The sequence below is a fragment of the Schistocerca americana genome, chromosome X (genome assembly GCF_021461395.2).
Source record: "Schistocerca americana isolate TAMUIC-IGC-003095 chromosome X, iqSchAmer2.1, whole genome shotgun sequence".
In the NCBI taxonomy this organism is placed as follows: domain Eukaryota; kingdom Metazoa; phylum Arthropoda; class Insecta; order Orthoptera; family Acrididae; genus Schistocerca; species Schistocerca americana.
This window is the reverse complement of record NC_060130.1, coordinates 676,406,162-676,425,192: the sequence shown is the minus strand read 5'-3', so window position 1 is coordinate 676,425,192 and position 19,031 is coordinate 676,406,162. Positions and strand designations below refer to the sequence as shown.

At 42.8% G+C, this 19,031-nt stretch overlaps 1 protein-coding gene across 1 annotated transcript in view; it reads right to left on the bottom strand.

The window, feature by feature from the left end:
* The window catches only part of LOC124556243 (potassium voltage-gated channel unc-103), a 700,301-nt gene that overhangs the window by 594,136 nt on the left and 87,134 nt on the right, over nucleotides 1-19,031 (bottom strand). Inside the window, exon 3 of the mRNA XM_047130231.1 lies at nucleotides 4,909-5,152. Coding sequence (XP_046986187.1) covers nucleotides 4,909-5,152 — 244 coding nt within the window. The remainder of the gene's footprint in view (nucleotides 1-4,908; nucleotides 5,153-19,031) is intronic.

Genomic DNA, 19,031 nt, shown 5'->3' with positions numbered 1-19,031 from the left:
TTCCGGGGTGCATTATGTACAAGCATGATACGACACTGCAAGGGGCAAATAAAATGAATGAATCAATCAAGCCTAACACTAATTTAATCAAGAAAAAACCAGTGCACACAGAAATGCATCAGCATAGGATAAATTCAGGGAGAAGATAGTATGTTCATATGCATGTGTTTACAAGCGTTTATTGTGGTTAATGATCCCAGAAATCGCAAACTGTAATCAGCATGATTAATGAATGAACGATACAAGACACGGTGATTCAATTGGCACCAGCTGTAAAAGGGAGGAAAATCCTATGGAGTAAATACCTCCTGTTTCTGTGCTATTGATAGAGATTGTTTTTGTTAAATTATTTAGATACAGCAAGACGACTAAAACAAAATGTTATGCTATAAGCAAATATGTTAGTTGTTAAGTGTCTGGTGCCGTTGCAATTAGCACACTTAGCGCGAATATTATTATTGTTTTAGTGTGTCTATGGAACTTCGGTTGTATTAAGTTTCGTAAAACAGGCAGTTTCTGAACAGAAATCGTCAGTCTTCCAATGATTCGTGAGGAGGAGTATGTATAATTTTCGGGGCACAGAACAAGGAGGGCAACAATTGTTGTCGCTGTCGTGGGTCACAGAACTTGGAACACTGGCATGCAAGCTGGCCATGCGTGGACTTCGTATTTCGTCCAGTCTAAACCTCTGTCTCGTATTTAAAGATATTCGTGAGAGAAAGGCACTTCCACATGAAATTTTCGAATGAATGCAGTTCTTCGAATAATTTTACAGCCCCGGATTGCGGATTAACATTTTTGTGGTACAGCAACGAAGTCTACCCTGAGAGAAACATTAACATTATTTCTTAAATCAGTGCTACGTTACCATGCCACTGAAATTAGTGAAAATTAACATTCGCTCCACAACTGAACACTTGTAACTACATAAATAGACTTTGGAATTAACCCTAAAACACTAATTGGGGGGGGGGGATGTTATACTGTTACTAAATCAATGTAAATTATAGTAGCTTCAGTGGTATGTCACGAATACTAGATTGGAGAGAACCGCGAGTGGGTACTAACTCAAATCGTAAATTTTACGAGGGTTTAGTAATCTAGGATTAAATAAGCTAAACAATGACAGAACTTCAATATAACTAGTATTGCGTACTGTTATTTAATGACAACCTGCCACATTTATTTCAACTGTCCTCCTCATTAGTTACTGCAACGTGCTACAGCAGTGTGGACAGACTCTGGCCAGAGTCACAGCAGACTTATTACAACACCTGATTCTAACTACCAACCATAAACAGGGATGGAGAGTCCTGATTTGGAGATTGGTCGAGCTAGCTTAGTGTACAGGCGAACCCGAGGAACAGGAAATGGCAGTATAGTCATTCTCAGCTGGTAACAGTATGTACCCGAGTTGTTCATGTTTCGGGTTACACAAACCAGTAGATTGTAGGTCGAGTGTATAAATAGAGTGCAACAAACTACAGAACAAAGTTACGCAGGGTCAGTACCAGTTTATGCTGTCCAGCTGATGATACAAAATGCAAGGAGCTGAGAGCTAGGGGGAGAGGTGAAACGTTTGCGGTTACGGCGTGAAGTGGGCAGCAATGGACAGAGTGCCAACGCCACTACAAGCGCACCCTGCACCTCTCTGCTAGGTTCCCTAAAACGCAAGCTGTATCATTATCACATCCGACTACCTGCTTCAAGTAGGAACTCGTGCAACAAAATGCGACACTTCAAAACCGTGGATTCCGTGCCGAACTAGACAAACAAATGTCTTCAGAGAACGCTCTATTCGTTGACTCCCGTGGACACCACTCTAGCGTGGGATCTGTTTGTAAAATTGTTCGTGGAATGTACGAGGCTCTGTCAACACAAATCTGTGTGTATAGTTCCTGAATCACTGACGAACGCCTGTACAATGACGTTATGGGCACAGATCGATAACCTAAAATGAATTAAAGGAATTAACCAGCGAAAATTTGAAGACCTCGCTGAAAACATGTTTTCACCTTCAGGAAATTTCTGTCTAATAAACCAGGCACGAACAATTAGATCCCGTAGCCCTAGGAACTCTCGTCTTATCGGCTGCAGCTTGTGAGAGCAACGAATTGAACAGCATTACGCCTTGTAAGGAGGGCAGAGTATAGCATTTTCTGTCACCTCAATCTCCTCCAGCACACTAAGCAGTTGCAGAGGCATGCGTAGCTATGTTTCGCTGAAGGTCTAGCAGGCAACCCGTTTCGATTCCTAACAACGGCTCGAAAATCCAACAAAATCTGAAGAAAAATGGGCGTCTATGCTGTTCAACAACTTCTCGCTGACTATTATTCATCCAAATAGCGACACAAATTAACTAACCGTCGCCGTAGAGCATCCACACAATCAGTGATGTACGTCATTACAGCATCGGTGGGACCTGATGAGACCGTAACGTCATGAGTGACTCACCAATTCTACTAAGAAAACATTTGCAAAGCTCAGACCCGTAGATCAGACGGGCAGTCTACTGTGCTTATATCAGGAAATGCTACTGATTCTGTAGTGGATTCAAATCTTCCAAATATAACGCATTAACAGACAACTGCGGATGAATATTCGATTATCACGATTTCATTATCTTAAATGATAATCTGTTTCTTGTAAAGATATTTTATCTTTGCTGCTTTGTGACATTTATATTGAAATACTGATTTCATTTCTTTGTTTCATTACTAATAGAAATGCGATGTAGAAAGCGCAACGGCAAGTGTTACTCTTATGACAGTATGGTCTGGAAGAGCACAGTCCCTCAGAAGCTGCAGTTGTCCACGAAACTCATATACTGGTGCAGAGAACGAAAACTGAATGCACCAGCTCCATTACGAATACCTTCCTATAAAAGACGCAGAGAATAGCAGCTGCGAGCATAAAACTGTCTTCCAGTTGAATATTTCGAAACTGAATAATAAGGGATGGAGATGAGTGTTTAACGTCTCTGGATAGCCAGACGCAGGTGTGAACGGTCGTCCTCCCGAATGCGAGTCCCGTGTGCCAACCACTGCAATACCTCGCTCGGTTCAGAGTTATAAGTGTGACTACACAACCGCATATTTGAAACATACCTGCTCAGTTGTCAACAACAAATGGATTTGTGAGAGAGTATATTTACGACTGATACAATAATTGCTTCATTTAAACTCATGCCTTTTAGTATAATCCCTAAAGCCAGATGCGAACACACAAGGCCTAAATCAGACGTATCTTAGAAACTCGGTGTTCATGTAATTGAAGGATATTGTAGATTAGTCTGCCTCGAGCACACATGTGTACGCATCTCCGTCAGTTGATTCTTCGGTTGTATAAGTCACACACTAACTGTACATTGGAAACCCATGGCCATGCCTGAGACGGGATGGCAGCATAGAGGCCAGTGAAATGAAAACCGTAAATGATTGTTTAAGTACCGTTGCAGTTTTCGTAGATTTATTGCAGTTAACTTATCGACATTTGCACGAGTACCTCAGCAGCCCACTAATTATTCAGTGCACAGATAGATATGGAAATGGAAATGAGCGTTTGGCGTCATTGGCCGGGAGGCCCCTTACGGGGCAGGTCCGGCCGCCTTGGTGCAGGTCTTATTACATTCGATTCCACATTCGTCGGATGGGGATCAAATGATGATGAAGACAACACAACACCCAGTCCGTAAGCGGAGAAAATTCCCGGCCCAGCCGGGAATCGAACCCGGGCCCCTGGACGGCAATCTGTCACGCGGACCACTCAGCTATCGGGGCGGACACAGATAGATATGACTTTGTTTAAATAAATGAAATCACAAATCACATTATGGTGGTAAAGATACAACGTACACCACAAGTGTATATTTTAAAGTTGTTTTACGTCTGTGCATATCTACACACTGCTTATTTGATGATGATGTTTGGTTTGTGGGGCTCTCAACTGCGCCCAACCTTTGCTCAGTCTAGTCTCGCCACTTTCATTAATGATGATGAAACGATGAGAACAACACAAACACCCAGTCATCTCGAGGCAGGTGAAAATCCCTGACCCCGCTGGGAATCTAACCCGGGACCCCGTGCTCGGGAAGCGAAAACGCGACCGCCAGATCACGAGCTGCGGACACTGTTTATTTGATTAGTGTTTGTAAGTGCCTCTGAAGTCAAAGTTTTTAACATTTAATGAGCTGTTTTGGACCACACTCATTGTTCACACTGATTTTCGTTTATACCACTATCGGATTTGATTTAACCATACATCTTCAGTGTCAACACACTGAATACATTTTGAGCTGTACACTGAATATTGCACGCTGAATTCAAATTCAGAAATATAATGCTAAATGATTTTCAGTTATCACTTTTCTGTAATTAAAGGGAGAGAGGAAGTGTAGATGAAGGAAGTTCAGTTACCATAAAATTATGTTTTGTAGTTAAATAACAGTTTTATTTTTCACTTTTGTGTCAGCATTTTAAAATTAAAAGAAAGCAATATATTCTACCCAATTTATAGTACTGCGAGCTGACTTGAATCGAGAGCATCTATAGACACACCATCAGTTAACTCACTTTATTTGTTATTGGACATATATTCTGACAAGGTAAAAACATGTAAGCTGTTCACGTATTCCTTAAAAAAGGTACCGTTTGTTTTATATTTTCGATTATTTTTGGGCCACATTTTAATGTCTTGCGCCTGCAAGATTATGTTCACGTGATACACCAATAAGAAATAGATTCTATGTTGGAAAATGTAATACAAATCTATCTGTATGGGTGGACAAAGCAAGTAGGTGAGACAGAACATGCGTCTCAACTGGTGAGCGACTGCGCAGTGCTGTGTAGGATCCGTGCAGATACAGTACGAACACTTTTTACTTATGGAATTCTAAACTTATTCACTTACCGATCAGGTCGATCACGACGATAGGATCTTCACCGTATTTCTTGCTTTTTCTCGTGTTGAAATCGGCTTCGTTAAGCAAGAAAGCAGCGACGTACGGCGTGAAGATGGCGGTATACATAACGAGGAGTAATATGATCCAGTCCCACACCGCCTTAAAGGGGCTGTAATGGAGTATTGTCCACTTGTGGATGCGCGGCGACTGCAGCTTGTACTCGGGCAGCACGTCGGCGCCCAGCGACAGCACCTGCAACCAAACCACCAACATTAGCAGCCAGGCACGAGCAGCTATTGCCTTACTACTATTCTCGAACGATATGCTTTTCAAGCTGAAAGAACGAAGTCAATTGTGAACAGACAAGGAGGAGGTGAACAATATAGGAAGAAGGTCCACAATACGAGACAATTGCAGTTAATCCAGACAGAGTAATGACAGTTCTGTTTATGCACCAAAGTAACCTTCAATGATACCGTTTAAAATGAATACTACGATATGTATATGCAATGGCTGCAATGACAGGACGTTTAAAGTATCTCTAACTAGTAAACTACGTTACTCTAGATGCCATAAATATAATAAACATACACGTTACAAGAAATTTTATTTCCTCTGTTGACATAAATGCAGTCTCAATACACACATAAGGCAGTCATGCATGCGATAAATATATCGACGAATAAAAAATTATAATAAAAGCTAATCCAATCAAAATCGTGCGAAATATATATGCCCTACGAATGACAAGGACGTTTACAGTAGCAATCAATAATTTTGTTGACTTTTAAAAACTTTACATGGTAATTAGGATGCTGTAATCGTAATAATCGCCAAACACACATTGATAAGACATAACAGGCAGCTACACGAGGCATTGATAATTCAACAGCAGGTCTACAGCTTACTGTGCCCCCTATTTTTACGAGCGGCAGTCAGTAGCCACGTGTGACACGCTACAGGAGGCTATCGGAATACTGGACTGTACGTCTACTAAGTTTAGTCGACAACCTAGAAAATACTTGAAAATACTGCGAAATGTTCATTCTGCTGACAACTGCGACGAGAACTACACATGGTACTTAATTTCACAGAATATTTCTTTCTCTTGTTATGCCTTCGTAAGCAAATCGTAAAATGGTAAGTAATTCCACAGGCTATTATCTGCTTCCATATCATTTCCGTAAGACTCGAAATATAAGCTTGAAAAAAGTTTACTACATATATAGTCCATTAAATTTATTTGTTATGTACGTAAAATATACGATCGACTTTTTCACGAATTGCGCACACACGAGAGTCTCTCAAATATTCCACAGAGGAAGCACTACGATATCTCGTGCTCTTATATTCTCTGCTGAGCACACATATTGCCCTGTAAGTAACATGCTTGTTTGTTTTACCTTTAGGGTTACGCGAAACCTAAAAATTACGTATATTCTTTAGTGACGTACGTAAAGACCACAATCGCTGAATTACCCTAATTAACCCACTCTGTTCATGTAATTACATACAAACAATACTACAGATATAAAGAATAGGCCATTACAACATATGGAACAAGGAGATATTTCAAAGATATAAATGAGCACCAGTAATCTCAGCAATAGAATTAAGGACTAAGATAAGGCACCGACGATGTAGTAAAGGTGAGGCAATTGACCCTAAATAATGAAAAATGAGAGGTCATCCAAATGAATGCTAAAAGGAATCCGCTAAACTTCGTTTACACGATAAATCAGTCTAATTTAAGGGCCGAACATTCAACTAAATACCTAGGAATTACAATTACGAACAATTTTATTTCGAAAGAACACACAGAAAATGTTGTGGGGGCAGGCAAACCAAGGACTGCGTTTTATTGGCAGAAAACTTAGAAAATCGAACAGTTCTACTAAAGATACTGCCTACACTACGCTTACCCGTCCTCTTCTGCAGTATTGCTGCGCGGTGTGGAATCCTTACGGCATGGGATTAACAGAGAACATCGAGAAAGTTCAAAAAAGAGCAGCACGTTTCGTATTATCGAGACATAGGGGAGAGAGTGTCACTGATATGATACAGGATTTGAGATGGACACCATTAAAACAAAGGCGTTCCTCGTTGCGGCGGAATGTTCTCAAGAAATTTCAATCACCAAATTTCTCATCCGAATGCGACAATATGTTACTGATGCCAACCTACATAGGGAGAAACTCTCATCATAATAAAATAAGGGAAATCAGAGCTCTCAAGGAAAGATACAGGTATTCATTTTTTTCCGTGCACTGTTCGAGAATGAAATAATAGAGAATTATTGTAAAGGTTGTTCGACGAACCCTATGCCAGGTACTTAAGTGTGATTTTCATAGTACCTATGTAGATATAGATGTGAAAATAAAATATCCACTTGCCTCATGATTGAAATAGAGCTGATCACCAATGAGGCAATAAACTTGAGTGCCTCTGCTTTGGAGAGCAACACTGTAGGCTTTTGGCAGTGTGTAGAACAGACGTGTTAAACTCTGAGGCTAACGTGGTATAAAATCTTGTGGGCTACAACGCACTGTAATTTGCATAGAAATGTAGGTTCATTTTGGTACGTTTAGAAGATAATGGGACAAGAAAGACGAATGCGGCCAGCAGGCTGCGAGTTTGACATTCATGCCATAAAGAAAATTTTCAAACAATAGGTCATTTATTTTTTTTGCATGCTAATAGTTCCCACTACGGTAGTATTTGAGGGATGTATGGGATTCATTGATATCCGAGAGCCCTTCTGGACAACAGCGAAGGCACTGGGCAGACCCAATGGCGATCACCACTAAAGTTGCTTGTAGACGGATAACTACGCAGTGCAGGTAACGGGTGATCGTCTCTCGGAACACTATGAGACTGATGTCGCCAGCATAAACACTGTGGTACGAGTACAAGGGGTTTCATAAGAACTGGTTGACATCTTGAGAGAAACTGTGCTCGTCAGTGGACAGCTCTGTCCAACTCAGAGGGTCCACACTAACTGTATTGATGCTTCGCTATCACCGCATCCACGTGATTCAGCATGGGCACTGTTCGCCAGTTCGGACATAATTTACTTCACTTACTCAGACGCCAGTAATAGTACTTCCATTCAAAAATATTTTCCCAACTGAATTCCTGGTGAATAATTTCCTCTGAACACCTCGCCTTCCAGAGCTGTTCTGGAACATCTCTTAAGGTAATATGGGCACCAACTGCTGCTTGGATGATTTCGCATTAAAGCGGATGCCTCTTGTTCCCTGATCTGCTCTACTTTGTATACGGTCAAAGAAGGGCAGCACGAATGGTTGTAGGTTTGTATGAGGGTTGCGACAATGCTTAAAAACCGGAACTGGCAAACGCTCGAAGATACGCGCCAATCATCCTGCGAAGGCCTACTTAAAAAATTTCGAGAACAGGTAATAAGTGAAGAATTGACGAATATACTTCAGCCTCCTCTGTGTCGCTGCCGTAAGGATCATCCGCGATGGGGACTCAGCCACAGTCTAAGGGTTGCTTCCATAACAACACACTCCGCGGCGGAGTAAGAAGAAACTCAATTAAGAGATTATCTGCCGCTGAGCAGTAATAAGCCATAAAACGTTTGAAAATTTTATTAGTTTGTGTAGAGGAAATGTCAGTATCAAAAAATGTTTTATTATGCACTTTTAATCTTTTTTAAAAAAAATCTTAACCTATTACAGACCAGTTTCACTGACTATGGATCGAATGCTGGTTTTACATCAACGGCACCGAGGGAGGTTGTGCAGTGGTTAGCACAGGACTCGCATTCGGGAGGACGACGGTTCAAACCCGCGTCCGACCATCCATATTTAGATTTTCCGTGATTTCGCTAAATCGCAAATGGTGGGAAGGTTCCTTTGAAAGGGCATGGCCAATTTCCTTCCCCATCCCTAACACAATCCGAGCTTGTGCTTCCTCTCTAATGACCTCGATGTCGACGGGACGTTAAACCCAATGTTTCTTTACATCAATGGCCAGTGTTCGGCGCTAGCGACAACAGTCTGCCTGTGCGACGGAAATACACTGGGGCAGCAACAGCGACGAGAAAAGACTCCGCATCACGGCGAACATCCACCAACAACTACGTTCCGAAAATATTTCTTGATGGAACTGTGGTTCCCACCTTGTCAATAAGTGAACTGTATATGACACACAGTTTTGGCAGCGAACAAAATGTGGTAGGGAAAAACCGAGCTTGCCCTTATACTGTACTTCGAAGAGTCAAATAAAGGTCCATGGAGAGAGAAGACCTGGTCGATAAAAGCAAAGTGACCATATCTTCTACGAAGTCTCGAGATGAGCTTTAGAACGATCCACTAATAGCCTGTCAGGAAATGATAATATCAGTTTATTGCCAGCTTCGTGGACGATTTTCTTCACAGGATGCATATGGTCACTTAAGCCGAAACCACATGCTGTAGTCTTTTGTGAGCAAAAATATGTTAACAATAACTTTAAACTCTATTTTCTCCCCTACCTACTGATGAAACACGTTAAACAGTCAAAAAAAAAAAATTAAGTGAATTACGATTCAAGTTAAACACACCAACGACTAATCCATAGACTTACTAAAATATTACAGAAGCCACATTAACATTCAGCTACTTCTTGTCTCTTTTGTTCCCTTGAATACATTTCCACACATCTACTGTCTTTTCCGGGTCTGTAATCTTGGGAAGAAAAGGGTGCAGGTTTTCTTCTCTGGTTTCAGAGGGCGCGTGTTCATCTTAAGTCCCAAGATGTAGTTGCCTGAATCACATTCAGATTTACAAGTGCTCTTTACTTCTGTGAGCATTACAGCACAGCTGTAATGCAACTGGCCTTTTCGTAACATGGTGCGGACCTCAAATTTCAACTCCGGCCAAGTTCTTATCTTGTTAGGTTTACTTCTGAGTATTAAAGGTATTCCTCCGAACACTAAATACGAATATGATGTCTTCGCAAGCCTCATCCGCATTATCTACGAGGGCTATTCGGACAGTAAGTTCAGATAGGCCGCGAAATGCAAACGACAGTGAAAATCTGATAAAGCTTTGCACAGTTGTGTTGGGCAGTGTCTCCAGTATGCCTGTCGATCGCGTCGCGTCGCTCTTTTCTGTTCTGAGCACACAGTGAGCACGTAAAGATTCCCAGAACAATAGTGTCTCCTTCCAAGTATGGGTGCCTGCTGCAAGGTTTCGCCTGCTTTCATGCAACCTTACATATCGTGTTTGTCATGCATGTCTTTCTTCGTGACAATTCTCGGCCTCAAACAGCAGAGGCAATGAGGACGCCCTTGCAGCGTTTTCGATAGGAAGTGTTTGAACACCCACCATACAACCCGGATTTGGCTCTCTCTGACGTTTCTCTCTGTTCACATGAACCGCTGGCTGTGTAGACAACATTTTGGCAAAGACTGTGAATTGCACACCAGCGTAGAGAAGTGGCGGAAAGCACAGGCAGCTGCATTATACCAACATTACGACTATGTACATAACTAGCTGCAAGACGTAGCCAACTGTTGTAAATAAAACTGTTTTGATTTTCACTCTGGTTTCAATTTCCGACCAGTCGTACCCTAATTTCCAAATTGCCCTCGTGTAACTTCGTCCCTTCCCACTACGTTCCTGTGATTGTAATCGCTGTAGCTGCAACAAGTTTCACTTTAGACGAAAACACAACACGAAACATTTTACAAACTTAACTCTTGTAACGAGTGCAGCAAAGTTAAGAGTGGACTTTAGAATGCCAGAAATGCCGAAGTGAGCAATCATACAGCTAACAGCAACATTATCACAAACAATAAAAGAACTATGGTATTAAAACTGTCCGTGCCATTTGTGGAATTTATTTGTACGTTCAAAAAACAATGTAAAACCAGGACGAGATATCCTGAACACGCAGGCTTAGCACTAAGTCAGTTTACAGTAACAATCATCAACGACGAAACAATTCATAATTTCCCTTTCAGGCCCCTTTCTACAATGTTGCTTCACATTGACCATCTAGTCGTCGGATCCCATTCGTACATAATGAGTAAGACTTAGTGATATTAAGGTTTGTCAGATAAAAGTGATCAGGTATTTGTAGAAAATTCAATATTTGCGATATGTTTTCAGGAGGTAGTGTCCCACAGTTCTTATACATTTCAAAAATGTCACATTACCGCCTTGAGCTGCCGGGAAAATAATTATATAAACAGTTTCGGGCGAGTGACCAACATCATGTTGATTAAAGTATTCACAGCTACACGTTAGGCGAAATTTATCATCATTATCGTCAACTAATAAAATCAAGAATTAGACACTGTTATTATACCGCAATATACACTGAAGAGCCAAAGAAACTGGTACACCTGCACGATATCATGTACGGCCCCCGCGAGCACGCAGAAGTGCCGCAACACGATGTGGTATGGACTCGACTAACGTCTGAAGTAGTCCTCAAGGGAATTGACGCTATGAATCCTGCACGGCTGTTCATAAATCCGTAAGAGTACGACGGGGTGGAGATCTCTTCTGAACAGCACGTTACAAGGAATCCCAGATATGTTCAATAATGTTCATGTCTGGTTTCATAAATCCGTAAGAGTGGCCATAGGAAGTGTTTAAACTCAGAAGAGTGTTCCTGGAGCCACTATGTAGCAGTTCTGGGCGTGTGGGGTGTCCATTATCCTGCTGGAATTGCTCAAGTGCACAATGGACGAATAGATGCAGGTGATCAGACAGCATGATTACTTACGTTTCATGGGTCCCATATGACTCCTACTGCACACGCCCGAACCCTTACAGAGCCTCCACCAGCTTCAACAGTCCCCTGCTGACATGCACAGTCCATGGATTCATGAGGTTGTCTCCATGCCCGTACACGTCAATCCGCTCGATACAATTTGAGACGAGATTCGTCCGACCAGGCAACATGTTTCCAGTCATCAACAGTCCAACATCGCTGTCGACGGGACCAGGAGAGGCGTAAAGTTTTGTGTCGTGCAGTCATCAAAGGTACGCGAGAGGGCCTTCGGCTCAGACGGCCCACATCGATGATGTTACGTTGAATGGTTCGCACGCTGACATTTGTTGATGGCCAAGCAGTGAAATCTGCAGCAGTTCGCGGAAGGGTTACACTTCTGTCACGTCGAACGATTCTCTTCAGTCGACGTTGGTACCGTTCTTGCAGCGATGTTGGAAATTTGATGTTATATCGGATTCCTGATATCTACAATACACTCGTGAAATGGTCGTACGGTAAAATCCCGACTGCATCGCTACCTCGGAGATGCTGTGTCCCATTGCTCGTGCGCCGACTACAACACCACCTTCAAACTCACTTGAATCTTGATAACCTGCCATTGTAGCGGTAGTAACCGATCAAACAACTGCGCCAGACACTTGTCTTCAGAATGAGATTTTCACTCTGCAGCGGAATGTGCGCTGGTATGAAACTACCTCGCAGACTAAAACTGTGTGCCGGACCGAGACTCGACCTCGGGACCTTTGTCTTTTGCAGGCAAGTGCTCTACCAACTCAGCTACCCAAGCACGACTCACACCCCGTCCTCACAGGAGAGCTTCTATGAAATTTGGAAGGTAGGAGGCGAGGTACTGCAGAAGTAAAGCTGTCAGGACGGGGCTTGAGTCGTGCTTGGGTAGCTCAGTTGGTAGAGCTCTTGCCCGCGAAAGGTAAAGATCCCGAGTTCGAGTCTCGGTCTGGCACACAGTTTTAATCTGCCACGAAGTTTCACTTGTTGTCTTATATAAGCGTTGCCGACTGCAGCACCTTATTCTGCCTCCTTACATATCTCTGTATTTGAATGCGTATGCCTACACCAGTGTCTTTGGCGCTTCAGTGTAAATTACGTCGTCAGTCTATAAAAACGGTGGTAGTTAGTGTACTCATTCATGAATGAGTACATTACCTAGCGTCATTTTTATAGACTGACGATACAATTTATTTTATGATATGTTGGCAGTGTCTAATTCCTGACAATGTCTAATTCATGGCGTTATCATTTGAGCACAATAATTTTAGATTTCGCCTAACATGAAGCTGTGAATCCTTTTATGAATCTGGTGATGGCCAATCGCCCGAAACTGATTGTGTAATTAAAGAATTTTACCAGCAGCTCAAGACAGTAATTTTACATTTTTTAAATTTATCAATAATACTCGAAATGAGTTTACTACACTGCCATCTGTGAACTCTTCAATGAAATTACATTCCAGGATTCAGTGAAGTCTCGCGGGGATACATGAACTCTCATATGCGTTGGACAACATCTGATCCTAGCATGTGGCATTGTGTGACATCAACTGGACTGCCAGTATTTCAGGTACTTCGTCCTTGTCACACATTTCAATAGGTCGTTATAGCTTATCCGATCAGAAAACTATCGTGACGATATTTGAAGTACGTTGTCTGCTTCAGCACATTCAGTACCGAATTGTTACTGTTGAAAATACAGGAATATGCGATCACATTGTGATAGGATTTGAGGCTGACACGAAGACTCTTAACTAGATCCAAACATAGAAAAATTTAATGTTGCACCACTCATTAAATATAAAAACGTAGCATGAATTAGCATAGATTTAATGTATTACAGCCGTCTTCCATTTGTAAAATGAAAGTTCACACTATTTCACAAGAGAGTAAAGCAAGCAGAAGGAATATGTTGCCTAAATCAACTCGTCTATGAAATAGATCACTCACAAAATGTTGCATAGCCTACATTTGAATACTGTAACAGTTCGCCAAATGCTCATCAAGAGTCACTAACAGGCTTTCGAATATGCTAAAATGATGACACACATAATCAATAGTTTCTTTGTTTCGCACGAGAATTTAACCAAAATGGCGAAAAAGTGTGTATCACTACAGTCGTAGGAAGAAACTGAAAAGATTCCGGATCAGTGAGGGTCCGCCCGGGCGGAATTGCTTTTGATGCTGACCGCCGCAAATTGGGACGCTGACGTTTCCGAAAGCGACCTCATTAGTGAGCATTCTCAGAAGCCTATCACAGCAAAATTTACTATGGTGATAAGCATAATAAAATATACTGGGTCGAGACTTACGCTACTGCTATGGAAACGACGAACAACTGCTAAACGTAACCTTCATTGAATCATAAAGAAAAAAAGAAAAGTTTAAATGTGTGTGAAATCTTATGGGACTTAACTGCTAAGGTCATCAGTCCCTAAGCTTACAAATTACTTAACCTAAATTATCCTAAGGACAAACACACACACACACACACACACACACACACACACACACACACACACACACACACACACACACATATGCCCGAGAAAGGACTCGAATCTCCGCCGGGACCAGCTTGCACAGTCCATGACTGCAGCGCCTGACACCGCTCGGCTAATCCCGCGCGGCCATAAAGAAAGACAGAGAATTACATTTTTGTTAGTAAAAACCTGTTTATCCTACAATGCTGGCAAAAGGTGAAATGAGGCTTATTACGTTGGCCGTCTGAGGAAAGCTGTCCTACAACAAATACGGTTGCAACGGGTCTGCTGCCCTCATATACGTTCGGCGATGTTATCTCATGATCGCTATCCTACAGTAATTTGTTTCAGCAGTTTATTTCATCTAATAACTTTAATATGAAATATGACCTATAATTCCAGTACGTAAAATGTGATTAAGACGTTTTCTCTTGAGCTATGTGAAATACAATGCGTTTCACGTACGACGCAAACGCTGAGACAGGCGATTCGTGGGAACCACAGGCTGCTATCACAGGAAATGCTCTGGTCCATTCCTCTGACCTCGTAGGTGCCAAGCTAGGAGCGACTTCGGAAACAAGTGGGAGAAAATAGCTGCGCCATTTAGCAGTTCTGTCTCGTGTCTCAGTCTGCAAGATCCGGGCGGTCGCAGAGGGTGGGCTTACTGGTAGTTGGGAGCTCCAACGTCAGGCGCGTAATGGGGCCCCTTAGGGAAATGGCAGCAAGAGAGGGGAAGAAAACCAATGTGCACTCCGTGTGCATACCGGGGGGAGTCATTCCTAATGTGGAAAGGGTCCTTCCGGATGCCATGAAGGGTACAGGGTGCACCCATCTGCAGGTGGTCGCTCATGTCGGCACCAATGATGTGTGTCGCTATGGATCGGAGGAAATCCTCTCTGGCTTCCAGCAGCTATCTGATTTGGTGAAGACTGCCAGTCTCGCTAGCGGGATGAAAGCAGAGCTCACCATCTGCAGCATCGTCGACAGGACTGACTGCGGACCTTTGGTACAGAGCCGAGTGGAGGGTCTGAATCAGAGGCTGAGACGGTTCTGCGACCGTGTGGGCTGCAGATTCCTCGACTTGCGCCATAGGGTGGTGGGGTTTCGGGTTCCGCTGGATAGGTCAGGAGTCCACTACACGCAACAAGCGGCTACACGGGTAGCAGGGGTTGTGTGGCGTGGGCTGGGCGGTTTTTTAGGTTAGATGGCCTTGGGCAAGTACAGAAAGGGCAACAGCCTCAACGGGTGCGGGGCAAAGTCAGGACATGCGGGGACCAAGCAGCAATCGGTATTGTAATTCTCAACTGTCGAAGCTGCGTTGATAAAGTACCAGAACTTCAAGCGCTGATAGAAAGCACCGAAGCTGAAATCGTTATAGATACAGAAAGCTGGCTTAAGCCAGAGATAAATTCTGCCGAAATTTTTACAAAGGTACAGACGGTGTTTAGAAAGGATAGATTGCATGCAACCGGTGGTGGAGTGTTCGTTGCTGTTAGTAGTAGTTTATCCTGTAGTGAAGTAGAAGTGGATAGTTCCTGTGAATTATTATGGGTGGAGGTTACACTCAACAACCGAGCTAGGTTAATAATTGGCTCCTTTTACCGACCTCCCGACTCAGCAGCATTAGTGGCAGAACAACTGAGAGAAAATTTGGAATACATTTTACATAAATTTTCTCAGCATGTTATAGTCTTAGGTGGAGATTTCAATTTACCAGATATAGACTGGGACACTCAGGTGTTTAGGACGGGTGGTAGGGACAGAGCATCGAGTGACATTATACTGAGTGCACTATCCGAAAATTACCTCGAGCAATTAAACAGAGAACCGACTCGTGGAGATAACATCTTGGACCTACTGATGACAAACAGACCCGAACTTTTCGATTCTTTAAGTGCAGAACAGGGAATTAGTGATCATAAGGCCGTTGCAGCATCCCTGAATATGGAAGTTAATAGCAATATAAAAAAAGGGAGGAAGGTTTATCTGTTTAGCAAGAGTAATAGAAGGCAGATTTCAGACTACCTAACAGATCAAAACGAAAATTTCTGTTCCGACACTGACAATGTTGAGTGTTTATGGAAAAAGTTCAAGGCAATCGTAAAATGCGTTTTAGACAGGTACGTGCCGAGTAAAACTGTGAGGGACGGGAAAAACCCACCGTGGTACAACAACAAAGTTAGGAAACTACTGCGAAAGCAAAGAGAGCTTCACTCCAAGTTTAAACGCAGCCAAAACCTCTCAGACAAACAGAAGCTAAACGATGTCAAAGTTAGCGTAAGGAGGGCTATGCGTGAAGCGTTCAGTGAATTCGAAAGTAAAATTCTATGTACCGACTTGACAGAAAATCCTAGGAAGTTCTGGTCTTACGTTAAATCAGTAAGTGGCTCGAAACAGCATATCCAGACACTCCGGGATGATGATGGCATTGAAACAGAGGATGACACGCGTAAAGCTGAAATACCAAACACCTTTTTCCAAAGCTGTTTCACAGAGGAAGACCGCACTGCAGTTCCTTCTCTAAATCCTCGCACAAACGAAAAAACGGCTGACATCGAAATAAGTGTCCAAGGAATAGAACAGCAACTGGAATCACTCAATAGAGGAAAGTCCACTGGACCTGACGGGATACCAATTCGATTCTACACAGAGTACGCGAAAGAACTTGCCCCCCTTCTAACAGCCGTGTACCGCAAGTCTCTAGAGGAACGGAGGGTTCCAAATGATTGGAAAAGAGCACAGGTAGTCCCAGTCTTCAAGAAGGGTCGTCGAGCAGATGCGCAAAACTATAGACCTATATCTCTGACGTCGATCTGTTGTAGAATTTTACAACATGTTTTTTGCTCGAGCATCATGTCGTTTTTGGAAACCCAGAATCTACTATGTAGGAATCAACATGGATTCCGGAAACAGCGATCGTGTGAGACCCAACTCGCTTTATTTGTTCATGAGACCCAGGAAATATTAGATACAGGCTCCCAGGTAGATGCTATTTTTCTTGACTTCCGGAAGGCGTTCGATACAGTTCCGCACTGTCGCCTGATAAACAAAGTAAGATCCTACGGAATATCAGACCAGCTGTGTGGCTGGATTGAAGAGTTTTTAGCAAACAGAACACAGCATGTTGTTATCAATGGAGAGACGTCTACAGATGTTAACGTAACCTCTGGCGTGCCACAGGGGAGTGTTATGGGACCATTGCTTTTCACAATATATATAAATGACCTAGTAGATAGTGTCGGAAGTTCCATGCGGCTTTTCGCGGATGATGCTGTAGTATACAGAGAAGTTGCAGCATTAGAAAATTGTAGCGAAATGCAGGAAGATCTGCAGCGGATAGGCACTTGGTGCAGGGAGTGGCAACTGTCCCTTAACATAAACAAATGTAATGTATTGCGAATACATAGAAAGAAGGATCCTTTATTGTGTGATTATATGATAGCGGAACAAACACTGGTAGCAGTTACTTCTGTAAAATATCTGGGAGTATGCGTGCGGAACGATTTGAAGTGGAATGATCATATAAAATTTATTGTTGGTAAGGCGGGTACCAGGTTGAGATTCATTGGGAGAGTGCTTAGAAAATGTAGTCCATCAACAAAGGAGGTGGCTTACAAAACACTCGTTCGACCTATACTTGAGTATTGCTCATCAGTGTGGGATCCGTACCAGATCGGTTTGACGGAGGAGATAGAGAAGATCCAAAGAAGAGCGGCGCGTTTCGTCACAGGGTTATTTGGTAACCGTGATAGCGTTACGGAGATGTTTAATAAACTCAAGTGGCAGAATCTGCAAGAGAGGCGCTCTGCATCGCGGTGTAGATTGCTCGCCAGGTTTCGAGAGGGTGCGTTTCTGGATGAGGTATCGAATATATTGCTTCCCCCTACTTATACCTCCCGAGGAGATCACGAATGTAAAATTAGAGAGATTAGAGCGCGCACGGAGGCTTTCAGACAGTCGTTCTTCCCGCGAACCATACGCGACTGGAACAGGAAAGGGAGGTAATGACAGTGGCACGTAAAGTGCCCTCCGCCACACACCGTTGGGTGGCTTGCGGGGTATAAATGTAAATGTAGATGTAGATGTAGCATCCGCACACAGAGCTGTGCGTATCTGGCGATCGGTGGCTGCTTTCCTAGTGTTGGGTTTTAAGCACAGGCCAGATCAGCGATTTTGTCGTACATGAAACAGTATGAATATCACTATACAGGGTGTTTCAAAAAGGCCTTTACAACTATAAAAATTCGTATAAATTTATTGTACGAAGATATAGAGCTGAGTTTAGTATTATTTTGTAGGGAAACACCAAGTTTTTTTACCTTAAACTAAAGATGTTGTATGTGGCTCCAGTTGGTTATCCTGCACACATCACGTCGGATTCTCCTCATACTCGCTGTAGCATTGCAGATGTAACCTGCTCAGTGGCGGCGTAAATTCTTGCTCTAAGTTCAGGCAGAGAAGCCGGTACAGGATATCCTTGATGAATTCCCATTAAAAAATCGAATGGTGTCAGGTGGGGGGGAACGCGGGGGCCATGCGATCTACACATCGCGGCCAATCCATTGACCTTTAAAGCGGTCACTGAGAAAATCACAGACGTCAGCCAGGTAGTGGGGTGGTGCACCATCTTGCATGAAGTAAACATTTCGTTCTTGGTCATCCTCATCGATCTGTGGTATCAAAAGCAGTTGTAACATATCCAGGTACACTGTCCCATTGATCGTTCTCTCACGGAAAAGAAAGTGGCCATACCCTTTGTCCTTGCTCAATGCACAAAAAAAGGCTCAGTTTAGGGCTATCACGAACATGTTGCAGTGTCTGATGTGGATTTTCATTGCTCCAAATCCTACAGTTATGTATGTTAACCTTGCCACTTAAGTGGAAAGTCGA